The 18,594-nt window shown below is 49.7% G+C and overlaps 1 protein-coding gene across 1 annotated transcript in view; it reads left to right on the forward strand.

The window, feature by feature from the left end:
* Nucleotides 1–6,705, forward strand: part of ZSCAN22 (zinc finger and SCAN domain containing 22) — a 36,926-nt gene extending 30,221 nt beyond the window's left edge. The window contains 1 exon segment of the mRNA XM_079908875.1: nucleotides 6,408–6,705. Coding sequence (XP_079765001.1) covers nucleotides 6,408–6,556 — 149 coding nt within the window. The 3' untranslated portion in view covers nucleotides 6,557–6,705.
* Nucleotides 6,706–18,594: the final 11,889 nt, after the last annotated feature.

Consider the following 18,594-nt stretch of genomic DNA (forward strand, 5'->3'; position numbering starts at 1 on the left):
GGCTTCCCTGGTGGTGCAGTGGTTGAGAGTCCACCTGCCAATGCAGGGGACATGGGTTCGTGCCCTGGTCCGGGAAGATCCCACATGCCACGGAGCGGCTAGGCCCGTGAGCCATGGCCACTGAGCCTGTGCGTCTGGAGCCTGTGCTCCGCAACGGGAGAGGCCACAACAGTGAGAGGCCCGTGTACCGCAAAAAAAAAAGAAAAAAGAAAAAAAGAAACAAGGATGACAGGAAGGACATTCACAGAAAGATAGACAAAATGAAAAGGCAGAGGATTTTGTACCAGATGAAGGAACAAGATAAAACCCCAGAAAAACAAGTAAATGAAGTGGAGATAGGCAACCTTCCAGAAAAAGAATTCAGAATAATGATAGTGAAGATGATCCAGAACCTCGGAAAAAGAATGGAGGCAAAGATCAAGAAGATGCAAGAAATGTTTAACAAAGACCTAGAAGAATTAAAGAACAAACACCTAGAAGAATTAAAGAACAAACAAACAGAGATGAACAATACAATAACTGAAATGAAAAATACACTAGAAGGAATCAATAGCAGAATAACTGAGGCAGAAGAACAGATAAGTGATCTGGAAGACAGAATGGTGGAATTCACTGTCATGGAACAGAATAAAGAAAAAGGAATGAAAAGAAATGAAGACAGCCTAAAAGACCTCTGGGACAACATTAAACACAACAACATTCACATTATAGGGGTCCCAGAAAGAGAAGAGAGAGAGAAAGGACCCAAGAAAATATTTGAAGAGATTATAGTCGAAAAATTCCCTAACATGGGAAAGGAAATAGCCACCCAAGTCCAGGAAGCGCAGAGAGTCCCAGGCAGGATAAACCCAAGGAGAAACACACCGAGACACATAGTAATCAAACTGACAAAAATTAAAGACAAAAAAATTATTGATAGCAACAAGGGAAAAACGACAAATAACATACAAGGGAACTCCCATAAGGTTAACAGCTGATTTCTCAGCAGAAACTCTACAAGTCAGAAGGGAGCTGCATGATATATTTAAAGTGATGAAAGGGAGGAAATTACAACCAAGATTACTCTACCAGGCAAGGATCTCATTCAGATTCGACAGAGAAATCAAAAGCTTTACAGACAAGCAAAAGCTAAGTGAATTCAGCACCACCAAACCAGCTCTACAAAAAATGCTAAAGGAACTTCTCTAAGTGGGAAACACATGAGAAGAAAAGGACCTACAAAAACAAACCCATAACAATTAAGAAAATGGTAATAGGAACATACATATCGATAATTACCTTAAACATGAATGGATTAAATGCTCCAACCAAAAGACACAGGATCGTTGAATGGATACAAAAACAAGACCCATATATATGCTGTCTATAAGAGACCCACTTCAGACCTAGGGATACATACAGAATGAAAGTGAGGGGATGGAAAAAGATATTCCATGCAAATGGAAATCAAAAGAAAGCTGGAGTAGCAATACTCATATCAGATAAAATAGACTTTAAAATAAAGACTGTTACAAGAGACAAGGAAGGACACTACATAATGATCAAGGGATCAATCCAAGAAGAAGATATAACAATTATAAATATATATGCACCCAACATAGGAGCACCTCAATACATAAGGCAACTGCTAACAGCTATAAAAGAGGAAATCGACAGTAACACAATAATAGTGGGGGATTTTAACACCCCACTTACACCAATGGACAGATCATCCAGACAGAAAATTAAAAAGGAAACACAAGCTTTAAATGACACAAGACCAGATAGATTTAATTTATATTTATAGAACACTCCATCCAAAAACATCAGATTACACTTTCTTCTCAAGTGCACACGGAACGTTCTCCAGGATAGATCACATCTTGGGTCACAAATCAAGCCTCGTTAAATTTAAGAGAACTGAAATCATATCAAGCATCTTTTCCAACCACAGCACTATGAGATTAGAAATCAATTACAGGGAAGAAAACGTAAAAAACACAAACACATGGAGGCTAAACTACGTTACTAAAAAACCAAGAGATCACTGAAGAAATCAAAGAGGAAATCAAAGAATACCTAGAGACAAATTACAATGAAAACACAACGATCCAAAACCTATGGGATGCAGCAAAAGCATTTCTAAGAGGGAAGTTTATAGCAGCCTACCTCAAGAAACAAGAAAAATCTCAAATAAACAATCTAACCTTACACCTAAAGGAACTAGAGGAAGAAGAACAAGCAAAACCCAGAGTTAGTAGAAGGAAAGAAATCATAAAGATCAGAGCAGAAATAAATAGAAACAAAGAAAACAATAGCAAAGATCAATAAAACTAAAAGCTGGTACTTTGAGAAGATAAACAAAATTGATAAACCTTTTGCCAGACTCATCAAGAAAAAGAGGGAGAGCACTCAAATCAATAAAATTAGAAATGAAAACAGAGAACTTAGAACGGACACCACAGAAATACAAAGCATCATAAGAGCTACTACAAGCAACTCTATGCCAGTAAAATGGACAACCTGGAAGAAGTGGACAAATTCTTTGACAGGTATAACCTTCCAAGACTGAACCAGAAAGAAATAGAAAATATGAACAGACCAATCACAAGTAATGAAATTGAAACTGTGATTAAAAATCTTCCAACAAACCAAAGTCCAGGACCAGATGACTTCACAGGTGAATTCTATCAAACATTTAGAGAATAACTAACACCCATCCTTCTCAAACTCTCCCAAAAAGTTGCAGGGGAAGGAACACTCCCAAACTCGTTCTATGAGGCCACGATCACCCTGATACCAAAACCAGACAAAGATACTGCAAAGAAAGAAAGTTACAGACCAATATCACTGATGAATATAGATGCAAAAATCCTCAACAAAATACTAGCAAACAGAATCCAACAACACATTAAAAGGGTCATACACCATGATCAAATGGGATTTATCCCAGGGATGCAAGGATTCTTCAATATACACAAATCAATCAATGTGATACACCATATTAACAAACTAAGGAATAAAAACCATATGGTCATCTCAATAGATGCAGAAAAAGCTTTTGACAAAATTCAACACCCATTTATGATATAAAAAAAAAAGCTCTCCAGAAAGTGGGCATAGAGGGGACCTACCTCAACATAATAAAGGCCATATATGACAAACCCACAGCAAACATCATTCTCAATGGTGAAAAACTGAAAGCATTTCCTCTAAGACCAGGAACGAGATAAGGATGTCCACTCTCACCACTATTACTCAACATAGTTTTGGAAGTCCTAGCCGTGGCAATCAGAAAAGAAAAAGAAATAAAAGGAATACAAATTGGAAAAGAAGTAAAACTGTCACTGTTTGCAGATGACATGATACTGTACATAGAGAATCCTAAAGATGCCACCAGAAAACTACTAGAGCTAATCAATGAATTTGGTAAAGCTGCAGCATACAAAATTAATGCACAGAAATCTCTTGCATTCCTATACACTAACAATGAAAGATCAGAAAGAGAAATTAAGGAAACAATCCCATTCACCATTTCAACAAAAAGAATAAAATACCTAGGAATAAACCTACCTAAGGAGGTAAAAGACCTGTACTCAGAAAACTATGAAAGAAATCAAAGATGACACTAACAGATGGAGAGATATACCATGTTCTTGGATTGGAAGAATCAATGTTGTGAAGATGACTATACCGTCCAAAGCAATCTACAGATTTAATGCAATCCCTATCAAATTACCAGTGGCATTTTTTTTTTTTACAGAACTAGAACAAAAAAATCTTAAAATTTGTATGGAGACACACAAAAGACCCCGAATAGCCAAAGCAGTCTTGAGGGAAAAAAATGGAGCTGGAGGAATCAGACTCCCTGACTTCAGACTATACTACAAAGCTATAGTAATCAAGACAATATGCTACTGGCACAAAAACAGAAATATAGATCAATGGAACAGGATAGAAAGCCCAGAGATAAACCCACGCACTAATGATCAACTAATCTATGACAAAGGAGCCAAGGATATACAATGGAGAAAAGATAGTCTCTTCAATAAGTGGTGCTGGGAAAACTGGATAGGTACATGTAAAAGAATGAAATTAGAACACTCCCTAACACCATACACAAAAATAAACTCAAAATGGATTAGAGACCTAAATGTAAGACCGGACACTATAAAACTCTTAGACGAAAACATAGGAAGAACACTCTTTGACATAAATCACAGCAAGATCTTTTTTGATCCACCTCCTAGAGTAATGGAAATAAAAACAAAAATAAACAAATGGGACCTAATGAAACTTAAAAGCTTTTGCAGACCAAAGGAAACTACACACAAGACAAAAAGACAACCCTCACAATGGGAGAAAATATTTGCAAACGAATCAATGGACAAAGGATTAATCTCCAAAATATATAAACAGCTCATGCAGCTCAATATTAAAACAACAAACAACCCAATCAAAAAAGTGGGCAGAAGACTTAAATAGACATTTCTCCAAGGAAGACCTAACAGATGGCCAAGAAGCACATGAAAAGCTGCTCAACATCACTAATTATTAGAGAAATGAAAATCAAAACTACAATGAGGTATCACCTCACACCAGTTAGAATGGGCATCATCAGAAAATCTACAAACAACAAATGCTGGAGAGGGTATGGAGAAAAGGGAACCCTCTTGCACTGTTGGTGGGAATGTAAATTGATACAGCCACTATGGAGAATAGTATGGAGGTTCCTTAAAAAACTAAAAATAGAATTACCATATGATCCAGCAATCCCACTACTAGACATATACCCAGAGAAAACCATAATTCAAAAAGACACATGCACCCCAATGTTCATTGCAGCACTATTTACAATAGCCAGGTCATGGAAGGAACCTAAGTGTCCATCAACAGACGAATGGATAAAGAAGATGTGGTATATATATACAATGGAATATTACTCAGCCATAAAAGGGAACAAAATTGGGTCATTTGTAGAGACGTGGGTGGATCTAGAGACTGTCATACAGAGAGAAGTAAGTCAGAAAGAGAAAAACAAATATCGTATATTAACGCATATATGTGGAACCTAGAAAAATGGTACAGATGAACTGGTTTGCAGGGCAGAAACAGAGACACGGATGTAGAAAGCAAACGTATGGACACCAAGGGGGGAAAGTGGCAGGGGGGGTGGGGGGGATGAATTGGGAGATTGGGATTGACATACATACACTAATATGTATAAAATAGATAACTAATTACTTAGTTATCTATATAACTAAGTTATAAAAAATAAATAAAAGAGGGCTTCCCTGGTGGCGCAGTGGTTGAGAGTCCGCCTGACGATGCAGGGGACATGGGTTTGTGCCCCGGTCTGGGAAGTTCCCACATGCCGTGGAGTGGCTGGGCCCGTGAGCCATGGCCGCTGAGCCTGAGCGTCCGGAGCCTGTGCTCCGCAATGGGAGAGGCCACAACAGTGAGAGGCCCGCGTACCGCAAAAAAATAAAATAAATAAATAAATAAAATTCAATTTAAAAAAAAAAAAGGATGACAAGAAGGACAGGACCCTGCAGGACCCATCACACATGTGATAATTGCACAACGCTTCCATCCCCTCTGGCCCTGTGCAGGACTGGCCTTTGACCCAGGGCAGGTGAAGCCGACACCACCCCTCCCCTTGCTGGTTCTCCTTCCCCCACCGGTGGCATTGATCAGGGCTAATTCCTTGGAAATCCAACACTTCCCCCATACTGTGGCCACTGCCACTTTGTACCTTGGTTTCACCACCTGACAAGTTAGCCAGCTGGATCTCGAGACCAAAGGGTGGGTACTCGGAGCCCCTTCTCCAAGCAAGTGTGAGGACACCTGGGTGACAACGAACACTGGCACATCTCACCCCCTGCCAAACTGTCCATGCGACCCTGACAGACTCACCACCCATCACCACGTGAAAAAATGGGAGGATGTGAAAGAGAAACATCTCTTTCCCAAACACTTGTGGGTTTGAGTCCAAGGATATTCTTCCCAGGTGGGAAGTGAACTGGATGCAATCCTGCCTGTCCACCTGAGGTACTGACTGTGCAGCTTCCTGAGAACATGGGTGGGGGTGACATGGGCACACTGGGGAACAGGCAGCTGTGGGCCCCACCTGCCCACCAGCGTGATAATCAGCAGGTGGGGACAAATCTAACCTACAGCGGACACCAGCTCAGGGATGATGGAGCTGGGCTCAGTAGCCATGGCTCCTGAGGGGCCCTTCCTGGGGGAGGTCAAGGGAGGTGCTTTCTCTAGAATGTGGAGCCTGCTGTGCAAATAGACAAGTTGAAAGGTCCAGGTTCCAAAAAGCGTCCTTGTACACCAGGACTGGCAGAGCTGCTGGCAGCAAGCCCTGTTGTGCGTCACCCACTGCAGATAAACTGCTCAGACTCATCCAGCACTCTCCACAGGCAGAGTCTGCCCTGACAAGGACAGATGCACAGGAAGAGCCGGCAGAAAAAGGCAAGTGCAGAACGCACTCCCACACGGCTGGTGGGAACGGAAAAGGACGCGGCCAGCCACTGTGGACAACAGCCTGGAAGTTGCCCCAAATGGTTAAACATGACACCGCAACTCCACTGCTATGTATCTACCCAAGAGAAATGAAGACAGGTGTTCAAGCAAAAACTTGTATGCTAATGTTCACTGCAGCATTCTTCATAACAGCCGCAACAGCTGTAACATGCTTCATAACAGCTTCATAACAGCTTCATAACCCAAATGTCCATCAACTGATGAGTGGCTAAACAAATTGTTGTCTATCCATACAATGGAATATTACTCAGCAATAAAAAGGGATGAAGTACTGATACTCGGTTGGACCTCGGAAAATATCATGGTCAGTGAAAGAAGCCAGACACCAAAAGACCACATAGTGTATAATTCCATTTATATGAAAAATCCAGAAAAAGCAAATCCAGAGACAAAGGGTAGATTCGTGGTTGCCAGGGGCTGAGGGGAGGAAGAATGGGGAGTAATTGCTTAATGAATATGGAGTTTCATTTTGGGGTGCTGGAATTAGTGATGATGACTGCACAACACAGAAAATACATAAACTAAAAAATATACCAAAAACCAACCTGAATTGTACACTTTAAAATGGTTCATTTATGTCATGTGAATTGTATCCCCCCCCCCAAAAAAATGGAATGTACTCATGCCGCAAGGTGTTCCTGCCTTTGGCGTGCCAGTGTGTCTGCCCAAGGCCGCCTGGGCCAGACCACCCTGCCACATCCAGGATGTCATCTGAGCCCCGGCCACAGGGACAATACTGCATGGAAAGGAAGTGTGTGTGTGTGTGTGTGTGTGTGTGTGTGTGTAAACAATACTCTTGTAGCAAGAAAAACAAGGTCTTCAAAATTGTTAGGTAAAAATAAAACATCAACTTCTTGCCCATGGCCAAGCTAACTGCACACCAAGCAGTTTTCACATCAGAAGCTTAATGCCAGGTTGACAGCATTCTCCCACAGGGCACAGACTTTTCTTCAATTGGGTGTCTCTTAATCCACTCGTTTCGAGAAGAAAACACTTTGTGGGAAGCTGGACATACCTGCTGGGAATAAATGGGTAGCATGCCGGGCACAGGGCGATGCCTTATGGTGTCCCCAGCCCCAGGGCACTGCTGTCACCAATTCACAGATGGCAAGCTGTGATTCAGTGAGAGCGAGACTTGGGCAGGACGTGGAGCACGTGTGCTCATGCCGAGCCTGTCTGACCCTGGAGCCCTGTCTCCGCACCCAGGGGGCCCACTGGCTCCTACCACCACCCACGGCTTTCAGCATCTGCTTCTCACAGGTGTGGGCTTCACCCCCTGGCAGGTGTCTGCCAGTCAGAGAGCTGTGCAGGGCAGGCCCATGCCGCCGTCACCCCAGCTTTCCCTGTACCCCTGAGTCTCTGCCTCTGGGCGCTGCAGGTTTTGCGGATTTCCTTGGTCTGCCTCCGAGAAGCCAGGCTGACCCTGCAGGAGGACCAACTGCAGAGCTGCTGGCGCTGCCACCAGGACCCTCTACTAATGGGGATCAGTCCAGGGACACCACCAGGCTAGGATCTGAGGTCCCCACACACAAGGGAGGGGGGCTTCCCAGCCACGAGTGCTTATGTGGGGACCCTGCCACCCCTTCTCCTTGTACAACTATAACCCCAGGGTGAACTCCAGCCCCTCACACAGAGGAGGGGACGCCACATGAGTGCGGAGCAGCAGGGGGGCAGGCGCCCAGGTTTCTGTGCATAAGCTCAGGAGAGGGACCAGACTTCTACAATGTGTATCCTGGAAGCCCCAGAGCCGGGTTCCAGGTCCCTCTGACACAGCACCAGGTCACCTGTGTGAAGGACACTGGGACCTGCCCCAAGGCTTCCAGTGAATGCTGCCCCCGTGGGGTCATGACTGCTGGCCTCACATCCCGTTTTGCACAACAGCTGGCAGCCAGAGCAGGGCCTCAGGCCACCCCGAGTATGACTTCCTGGACCCCCAGGGACCCAGAGGCCAAGGACCCACAGGATGAGAGAAGACGCCAGGGCAGCCTGGCCAACCCAGGACAACCAATCACCGTGGAATCAGTGGGCATGAGGTCACCTAGGACTGAGCAGGTTCCACTGAAGGAGGCTGTAGTGGATCGAATGGCACCGCCACCCCCAAAAGATATGTCCACACCCTAATCCCTGGAACCTGTGAATGTGACCTTATTTGGGGAAAGGGTATTTGCAGGTGTACTTAAGAATCTTGAGGACTTCCCTGGTGGTCCAGTGGTTAAGGCTCTGTGCTTCCCTATTTACAATAGCCAGGTCATGGAAGCAACCTAAATGCCCATCAACAGACGAATGGATAAAGAAGATGTGGTACATATATACAATGGAATATTACTCAGCCATAAAAAGGAACAAAATTGGGTCATTTGTAGAGACGTGGATGGATCCAGAAACTGTCATACAGAGTGAAGTAAGTCAGAAAGAGAAAAACAAATATCGTATATTAACGCATATATGTGGTACCTAGAAAAATGGTACAGATGAACCAGTTTGCAGGGCAGAAATAGAGACACAGATGTAGAGAACAAACGTATGGACACCAAGGGGGGAAAGTGGCAGGGTGGGGTGGTGGTGGTGACGGGATTAATTGGGAGATTGGGATTGACATATATACACTAATATGTATAAAATAGATAACTAATAAGAACCTGCTGTATAAAAAATAAATAAAGTTAAATTTTAAAATTAAATAAATAAAAATTTTAAAAAAGACTCTGTGCTTCCACTGCAGGGCGTGCAGGTTTGATCCTTAGTTGGGCAAGTTCCACATGCCGCTGGGTGCGGCCAGGAAAAAAAAAAAGGATCTTGAGATGAGATCATCTTGAATTCCTGGGGTGGTCCCTAAATCCAATGACAGAATCTTTATAAGAGGGAGGCAGACAGAGAAGACCAAGATTGGAGTGAGGCAGCCACAAGCCAAGGAACACATGGAACCACCAGAAGCCACGACAGATGTACAGGATGATTTCTGCCTCAGAGCCTCCGAGGGTATGGCCCTGCCAACACCTTGATTTCAGACTTCTGGCCTACAGAACTGAGAGAATAAAGTTCTGTTGTTTTAAGATGCCCAGTAGGTTGTAACTTGTAGTAGCTACAGGAAACCAATTCAGAGACCGGCCCAGCACCCTGTACAGGATGGGTGGGTTGCACAGCGGGCTCTCCTGATCCCTGGTGATGCAGAGTCAGATGACTGCTCAGTGCCTAGACAGACGGTCAGGAAGACTGGGTGGTCCCAGGAAGCAGCAGCCCCCGTCTTACAGGAAGGGACCCTGAACTCACAGGAGGCAGGGGCTGAGGGCACCCATTAGCCATGTGCACAGGGCACCTCCAGAACTGTCCCCAGACACCCTGCTCCCACCGTGGCCCCTCTGCCCAACTGCTTCCCAGCACTGGACTCAGCAGAGGGAAGCTGCAGACCATGGCTGCGTCTCTCTGCCTCTCCTGCCCTGCTCCTAGCCTGCACCATCGAACTCCCTTACCTGTAGCTGGATGACTTTCCAGCCATGGACCCAGGATCTGTGACTGAGCTCGGCAAGGGCTGCCAGGAGCCTGTCCCTGGCCCTGAACTGCAGCTGCTTCAGGTGTTCTACCAGTAACCTCCCGTCTGCCCTGGGTAACCATGACCTCCACTCTGAGTGCTCGCCCAGCTTTTCTAACTGTCCCCGGGGCTGCTGGTGTATGGGAATAGGACACGAGGCAGCCACCTTTGGGCAGGGAGGTGGGGTGCTGAGAGGTTAATATGACCCAGGCTGAGTCCGGCAGAACCGCATGGCAACAGCCCATGGAAAGGAGGTTAGTGAGGTTGAACGTTCTCAGAACCTGGACATGGCCCACTGAGGCTAATAAGAGGGTTTTCAGGGAAATCAAGAGAGGCAGCTTTGAGGTGAGGAGGGCACAGATTCCGTGCTGAGGCCGGGTCGGCTCCACCACCCTGAATCACAAGCCAAGCTCACCCCCACTGACAGCCCCAGAGGACGCAAATCCTAGCGCGCCTGTCCTATTCTACACCGTACACCCAATGGGAAGGCAGAGCGTGACACACAGTAGGGCGAAAGGAGTAACCCTCTGAGTGCGGGCTAAACTCCCTTCTATGCCTGTCCTCCCGGTGGTGCCTCCCCTCGTGGGCCTCAGCCTCCACGATCGGGATGCGGCACGCGGGAGCCACATCTACAGAAGACAGACCCGCCCGGACCTGAAGGACGGACTTGCGGCGGCCAGCCAGGGCCCGGAGCATGCGGACCGGAAGTGCTCATGTCAGGCCTCCGCCGGGGACCGCGCGTGCGGGGGTGGCGGCCGCGCCGAGCGCCCCGAGGCCCCGCCTTGCTGGCTGGGGTCGTGGGTACGCGCAGGATGCCACTTACTCGCTGAGGGCTGCCGGCACGGGTCCCCTGCTCTCCGTCCGCCCCAGGACTCCGGTTGTCGTGGTAACCGAGGCCAGGGAAGCGTGTGCCTGCGTCGTCGCCAAGGAGATGGCGTCCCGGACGGGGCAGTCCAGCCCACCCGGCCGGGGAAAAGCGGGTGAGTGACCAGGACGGTGGTTGATAGCCCTTGCCCCAAGTCAGACTTCTGGGAGATCTGGACAGGGAAAGGCGTGGAAGGGTCGCGGGTGGGAAACACCTGGGCGGCTCTGAAACGTCCCGGTGAGCGGGTCGCTCGCCAGAGCTGAAATCAGAATCTCTGCGAGTGGGGCTCGAGCATCTGGGTTTGAAAGCTTCAGGGCAGATTCCGAGGCCCCCGGGGCCCCAAAGGTGACGCTGAGCCTGCTTGCTCTCCTGGGAGGGAAGCGCTGGTCAGGCCCCGCCCCCCCCGCCCCCTATGTCAATCCGCATCTTTTGCCCACCTATCCCGTGGCCCCGGCACCACAACCATACAGACACATCTGATGTTAGCCGATGCGGCCCCCTTACGGCACTCAGCAGCCGGCTGTGACGGCCCCAGCGGTCTGCTCCCACTGTGTGTCCCTTTCTCCATCCTATGGGTGTTTGCACATCAAACGCCCTGGCTCGGTGAGGTCTGTCTTCCTGCCCAGGGGCAGTGTTAGGGCTTGGTTGAAGCTGTTGGTGGGGCTTACCACGCTCAATGAGGTTGGAGCGGTGGCTGAAGGGCACTCGGAGGGCCGCTCGCCTGCATGCCTACCCTGATGGAACACGGAGGCTTGGCCAGGTTGCTGCAGAGGAAAAAGTGTGGGTGCGCGGGTGTGCCGGCGTGTGGGCAGCTTCCACCTCTGGCAGAAGGCCCTTGTGCACTCCCTGGGGCTTCTCACTGCTGGCTCTCCCAGGGCTCAAGGGGCTTACAAAATTGGGACCTCTCATGTCTGTGGGTGCACTGCTGGGAGAGCGTGGAGCTCTTGTGAAAGGACCTCGCACTCTGGGTGCACAGAAAGGGCCACTCCCTCTCGAGTGAATTATCTGGCGCTGCCACAGGCCCGCCTACCAAAGGCCTTATTGCTGTCAGGCAGGCCTGGAGGTTGGAACTCCGACTGAAGGCGGGCGCCAGTGAGCGGGGCTTGTCTGGACGGGGGCTGCCTGCAGCGTCTGCTCTTACAGAAGCTTGTTGCCTAAGATGTTCTCCCCCTCCCCCAGCCCCCTGCCCCCTAGCGCTTATGCTGGGAGCAGCACGAGAAAAGCACCTCAGTACACTCACGGGGTGCGGGGGGGTTAGGAGCAAGACCCCTGGTCACACAGGACGCTGGAGAGGAAGTGGGGTTCCCACACGAGGCTCCTTGAAATGTCAGGTCCTGGACTGGGGCTCATAGCAAGGCCACAGCCCTGCGAGCCTGCGCCCTGGGGTAGCTGTCCTGCTGCCCACCACCCCTCCATGCAGGCTCCCCTCCTGAGAGGGGGGCCTCTCTGCACTGTCCTCTGCCAGGGTCCTAGGCTCCACCTCAGCCGCTCCTGACATCCCAGGGCAGCTCACTGGGAATCAGCCTGCTCAGTGTACTGGCCCGAAGAGCCGAGAAATGGAGAGGCTGGAAGTTTCCAAGAGGGGAAAAGGTGCCAGGAGCCATGAAAGTAAACCCCCATGGCTGAGGCATCCTGGATGGCTTGGCCAAATTTCCTCAAGAGTTTTGAAAGCTGTAAAAAGGGGAGAACATAAAGAAAGGCGTTTCAGCAGCAGCTTCAGCAGCCAGCTCAGTGGCTGAGGTGGGCAGGGGTAACGCTGTGCGTCTCCAGGCTTGCTTCTGCCCCGCCCCTCCACTGTCCTCTCTCACCTGTCTGACCACTGGCCCCCGGCTGACCTCTGCTTCCCTCCGACCCATCCCCTTCACCAGCTGCCCTGCACGTACTTCCGGACTCACCCAGTGCTGGCCATCTGGTGGCTGCGGCAGCCCCACGATGGAAAGTGCTGCCGACCAGGGATTAGAGTGCAATGTATATGTGTGCTCGATGGAATAACAGACTCCGAAGAGGTCCACATCCCAATCCCCAGAGCCTGCGGACGTGCCACCTCGTATGGCAAAAGGGACTTTGTGGATGTGATGAGAGCCCAGGAGATAGGGAGAGTGTCCTGGATCATCCAGGTGGGCCCTAAATGTGGTCACGATGCTCCTTATAAGAGGGAGAGCCAGAGTCAGGGGAGGAGGAGGTGTGATGACAGAAACAGAGGTGAGAGTGGTGCAGCCACAGAAATGAGGAATTTGAGCCGCCTCTGGAAGCTGGAAAAGGCAAGGAGCCTTCAGGAGGAACGCGGCCCTGCCCACACCTTGATTTTAGCCCCTACGACTCACTTTGGACTTCTGACCTCCAGAACTTTAAGATAATAAACATGTGTTAAGTTTGTAGTAACTTGCTGCTGCAGCAGCAAGCAGGAAACCTGCATGAGGCACTGGGAGGCACTGGGAGGCACTGGGAGGTCTCTGACATTTCCACTCTGGCCCCTCTCTCTCTCGTCAGAGCAAAGGCAGGCCTCAAGCCCGGGGCCTCTGCTTTCAGCATTATCAAGCACAGTTTAACCGAAGGAGTCTGTCCAGGAATTTACACTTCGAGTTCCCTTCTTTTTCTGGCTGTTTCTATGTTTTGGTGGATGCCGTCAGGTTTCCTTCTAAGCAAAAACAAGCGAGTTGATGTAAGTCAGCAGTTCTCCACCAGGGAGAGTTTTGCCCCCCAGGAGGACCCTTGGCAATGTCTGAAGACAATTTTGGTTGTCACAACTGGGGTTGAGGGTACTGTGACATCCACTGGGCGGAGGCCAGAGACTCTGTAACGCTCAGCACAGCCCACCCCCAACCCCAGGACAACATGTCAGTAGTGCTGAGGTGAAGAAACCCTGGTGTAAAGAAAACCGTGAAGCACAAGAGGCACGTGCAGGAGGAAAGGGTCGCTTGGACAAAGTGGAACTGGGCTTGGAGCTAAGTGAAAAAAGCCACACATGAAAGGGCATGTATTCCATGATTCCACTTTTATACGATGTCTAGAATAGGAAGATCCATACGGAAAGTAAGCTAGTGGCTGCCAGGGGCTGGAGGGTGGGGGGAATGGGAGTGACTGCTAATGGATATGGGGTTTCTTTTTGGGGTCATGAAAATGTTCTGGAATTACAAAAGTGATGATGGTTGCATGACTTTGTGAAGATACTAAAAACACTCAATTGTACACTTTGAAATAGTTTTATGGTACATGACTAATATCTCAAAAAAAATTACAGTAAGTAGAGTAGTCAGTGAAGGCCTCATGGAGAAGGTGGGATTCAAAACAATACCTGGGGGGACTTCCCTAGCGATCCAGCGGTTAAGACTCCGTGCTTCCACTGCAGGGGGCATGGGTTCAATCCCTGGCCGGGGAACTAAGATCCCACATGCCATGTGGTGTGGCCAAAATATAAAAATAAATAAGTAAAAGACGTGAAAGTCATTAAAAAAATTTTTTTTTAAAAAAAGAAAAAAAAAGCAAGACCTGGGGGCAGGGGCAGAGTGAGCCATGAGGCTCCCTGGGGAAGAGCATGTTCAGTGAGGGAACAGCAAGTGCAAAGGCCCTGAGGAGGCCCGTGTGGCTGGAACAGAGCTGAGAGGGAGAAGAGAGTGGAGGGTGACAGGGGCCATATCCCCTGGGCCTAGCAGGCCACTGTGCGGATTGTTTTTTCCCGTGAGTGACACAGGGAGGATTTCGAGCAGGGGAGGGATGAAATCTGACTTGGGTTTTCAGAGGCTCCCTCTGGTTGCCATGTGAGAATGGATGTTTTCCTCTTTGGGGCCTAGCCCAAACCTCTAACTTTCTGCAGGGTTGAGGAGTGTCTGAGGCCCCATGGCTACGCCTGACTCCCAGACACAAGGAGCCTCACATGTCCCAACCCATGTCAGAGCCCCATTCCCCCGCTTCCCTGGAAACCCAGGAGATGGCCTTGCCCCTGGCGCCACCCAACCTGAATCAGGGGGCCACTCACTTGGCAGGGTCTGCTATCTGTCTGCCCCATGTCTTCATACTAATAACCTGGTGGTGGAGCCTCTGGTCTTTCCCTCACCATTCAGCCTCCTTGCAGACACCTGAGGGACCTAAGACTCCACACTGAAGTTGCTAAGTGGAAACAAAGGATGCAAAAGCGACCTCACAGGGAAAGTATTTCTGGCATTCAACTCACGGTGGCTGCCTCTGGGTGGATCTGGGACTGTGAGCCATCTCTTTATACCTCTGTGATCATACCTTTCCTGTATTTTGTCCAGTAAGTAGGTATTATGTAATCGGAAGGCATCACGTTTTTGCTGTTACAACATTTCAGCGGCCCACTTGTCCTGACACCTGGGCTGAGTTATCTACTGTTGAGTAACAAACCATCCCAATATATGCATCCCCCACTTTTCAAAAGTTTGCTTTATGCCCCTTTGCTGTTATGAAAGACCTACATTAGTACCTATTTTATCTAAGTGAAAGAAATTTTCACTTTTAAGAAAAAAGTTAAAAAGCGAAAACAGCGTTCAGCATTTGTTTTGCAGTGAGCTGAGTGATAGAGGAAGCACACACCCCAATCGGGGCGAGGCATCGCCGAAGGAGCTCCTTCCCCAGAACTACTCTCACCACCTCAGCATCAAGCTGCCATAGTTTCGAACTGTGTCTGTGAGCATCTGTGCTTTATTTCTATTTATTTTGCACATCTATTAGCAAGATGTGTCCTAAGGTAATTGACTCTTCGCTGTACACAATTTTGACTCAGGAAAGGTTTCATAGAAACGCTCCACTTTCGGCCAGCAGGGAAAACCTGTGCTTTATTAGGCTGTGTGTGGAGATGGAGATTCCGGCAAAACTCCATTCTAACCAGATCCTCAGGGGATGTAGCTCCAAAAGCTGGAGCATCAGGAGCCTGTAGCACAGCAGAGTTTCATAAATGTCTGCTGAATGGATAACCCATTTCTATTTACTTTTTGGCCGTGCAGCGAGGCTTGCAGGATCTTAGTTCCCTGGCCAGGGATCGAACCCAGGCCCTCAGCAGTGAACGCACGCAGTCCTAACCACTAGACCGCCAGAGAAGTCCCTGGATCATCCATTTTATTACTAAGCTAAAAGCGGCCACAATTCTGAGTGCCCGCTAGGCACCACCTGGCCCTGTGCTAAGAGTGTTATACACACTGATTCTTTAGTCCTCATGTCAAGTCTAGAAAGGCGGTGGCAGTACCCCACCCATTTTACAGATGGGGAAATAGGGGCTCAGACAGAGGAAGCCAGGCCTGGGCCAAATTCTTAGCCTTCAGATTTCCAGGAATCTCCAAACTTTAGCGCCCAGTGCAGGGCGTTAAATGCAGCTCTGGGGCCACCTGGAAAGACTGGCGCTCACACACCTCTCCATGAGATGGTTGCATGTGTCATCCCCACTTTACAGATGGGGAAACTGAGGCCCAGATAGGCAAGCCGCGCATCCCGGGCAGAACCCATGCAGCCGGACTCGCAGCCACCGTCCACGATACAGTCCAGTGCTCGACCTGCACCAACGCTTCACCTCAGCCCCGCGAGCCGCGGGAGCATCGTGCCCGCCTCCACTCTCGAAGGGCGGAAGGGAGGGCCCCGGGAGCGGTATCCAGGCGCTCCCACCCTCACGGAAAATGGGTGGCTCCTCGGGAGCCCTAGCCGGCCCTCTACTCGGACCTGAGGCTCCGACAGAGCAGGAGGCTCGGGCCGGTCGCCCCTCTAGGCCGCGGACTCCCGCACAAACCCGAGTTAGACCCCGAACCGCCTCAGCTCCGGAACCAACTAGCCGACCCCGCCGGGGCCCCGCCCGGACCGGAAGTGCAGGAGTCCTGGCGTTCGTCCTTCGGGGTGCCCTGAGCTGTCGGCTCTTGGCGCCCGGAAGACTGCCATCTCCGTGGTTCTCCGGACCGGCGCGGCGTCAGGAGTGACCAGAGGAGGCCGGGACGGAGAGGCTTGAGAAAATGAGGTTCTGCCCGGGGTCCGCCCCAGGCTCTGCCGGGTAGTTCAGCGGCGGAGAACCTGGCGGGAGGGGAACCGGCGATCTTGTCCAGGCTTGACTGGGCCTTGGGGTTACCATGGCGACCCCCCATTTCCCCCGCCTCCGCAGGGGGCGGTGGGAACTCCAGCTTCCGGGTGAAGCTGGAGCCTTCCTGCGATTCGCCATCGCCTTGGAGACGCATTACGTCATCCAGCAGGCAATCACTTGGATTCTGGTGATTGGTCGTTCCCAGGGAAGGGCGGGGCTTCCGGTCTAGGTCCAAGCTGTCAGTCGGTTCCAAGTGCAGGACTGAGGTAGGCCGGAGCGTCCCCCCAAAGGTTTAGGCCGTGTCCTTAGACCCCCGCAAGATCCCCATGGCCGGGTCCTCCCGCTCCGTGACCAGTAACTTCTTAAGTTCCCGCCTCTACTTCCGCCCAATCCGGATGCCTGGTTCTCCCCCCAATTCCTGCCTCTGAGTCCCCCCCAAATCCAGGTCTCTGTTTCTCCTCCAGGTAAGGCCTTGGATTCCCCTTCAAGTCCAGGTCCCCGTTTCTCTCCCAGTTTGTGCCTCGCACCTCCAAATCGCAGCCACCATAATCTGTATCTGTGAGACATCTGAATTCATATATCTGGTCTCCAAGATTTGAGATCCTGTACCCACTAATTCTGGATATTTGGATGTTCAAAATGTGTTTCTGGATTTATCCTTAACCCAAGCCTCTGAGACCCCTATTAATACCCTGTCCTAAGGTTTCCAAATCCAGCCCAGTTCCTCCTCCCCACTATTCTTTACCCCAAGTGCTGCAAGTGAGAAGACAGGTCCGGATTTGATCCAGCGTTGGCACCCCCGTCCTGCACATTCTGCCCTGTTGCCTCACTCCTGACCCCAATTCCAAAGAGCCACCGTGAACACGTGGTCCTAATTTACAGCTAAGCAAATTGAGAATGGGGAAGGGGCTTAGGCTGGCCCACCTAGCAGGTGAACTGGCCCAGGCACCTCCCTTGCTTTGAGGTCTAGACCTTCCGCTCCTGTAGCACGCACTCAGACCAAGCCAACCACCCCTGTGAGCCCAGGTTTAGACTCATGGTCAGTGGCCAAGGCAGTGAGAGGCCCAGGATAGTGGGAAAGATCAACTTGTTCTCTTCCAAGCAGCTGTGGGGGTGGGGGGGGGGGGGGAGACACAGTCCTGCAGGAGTTAGAGGAACAATAAATATGCTTGCTTGTTCACGTTCACTTGTTACTTTGTTTGAGCAGGTTTGGAACCAAAGAGACCATCTTTCCTCAGTAATTACATGGTTACTGGCTCAGCAGTCTTTTCTTTAAAAAGGGAGAAGCCGGGCTTCCCTGGTGGTGCAGTGGTTGAGAGTCCGCCTGCCGATGCAGGGGACACGGGTTCGTGCCCCGGTCCGGAAAGATACCACATGCCGCGGAGCGGCTGGGCGCGTGAGCCATGGCCGCTGAGCCTGCGCGTCCAGAGCCTGTGCTCCGCAACGGGAGAGGCCACAACAGTGAGAGGCCCACGTACCGCAAATAAATTAATTAATTAATTAAATTAAATAAAAAGGGAGAAGCCTAAGGCGCAGGGAGAGCCCCTCTCTGGATCATGCTAGATCCAGTGGAAAGGCCCAGAGTTGACTGAACTCATTTGTTTACTGGGCACTTTGTATGTTCAGAGATCGGCGGCACTGGGGGAGACATGA

Source organism: Stenella coeruleoalba (assembly GCF_951394435.1).
Source record: "Stenella coeruleoalba genome assembly, chromosome: 20".
NCBI classification, from domain to species: domain Eukaryota; kingdom Metazoa; phylum Chordata; class Mammalia; order Artiodactyla; family Delphinidae; genus Stenella; species Stenella coeruleoalba.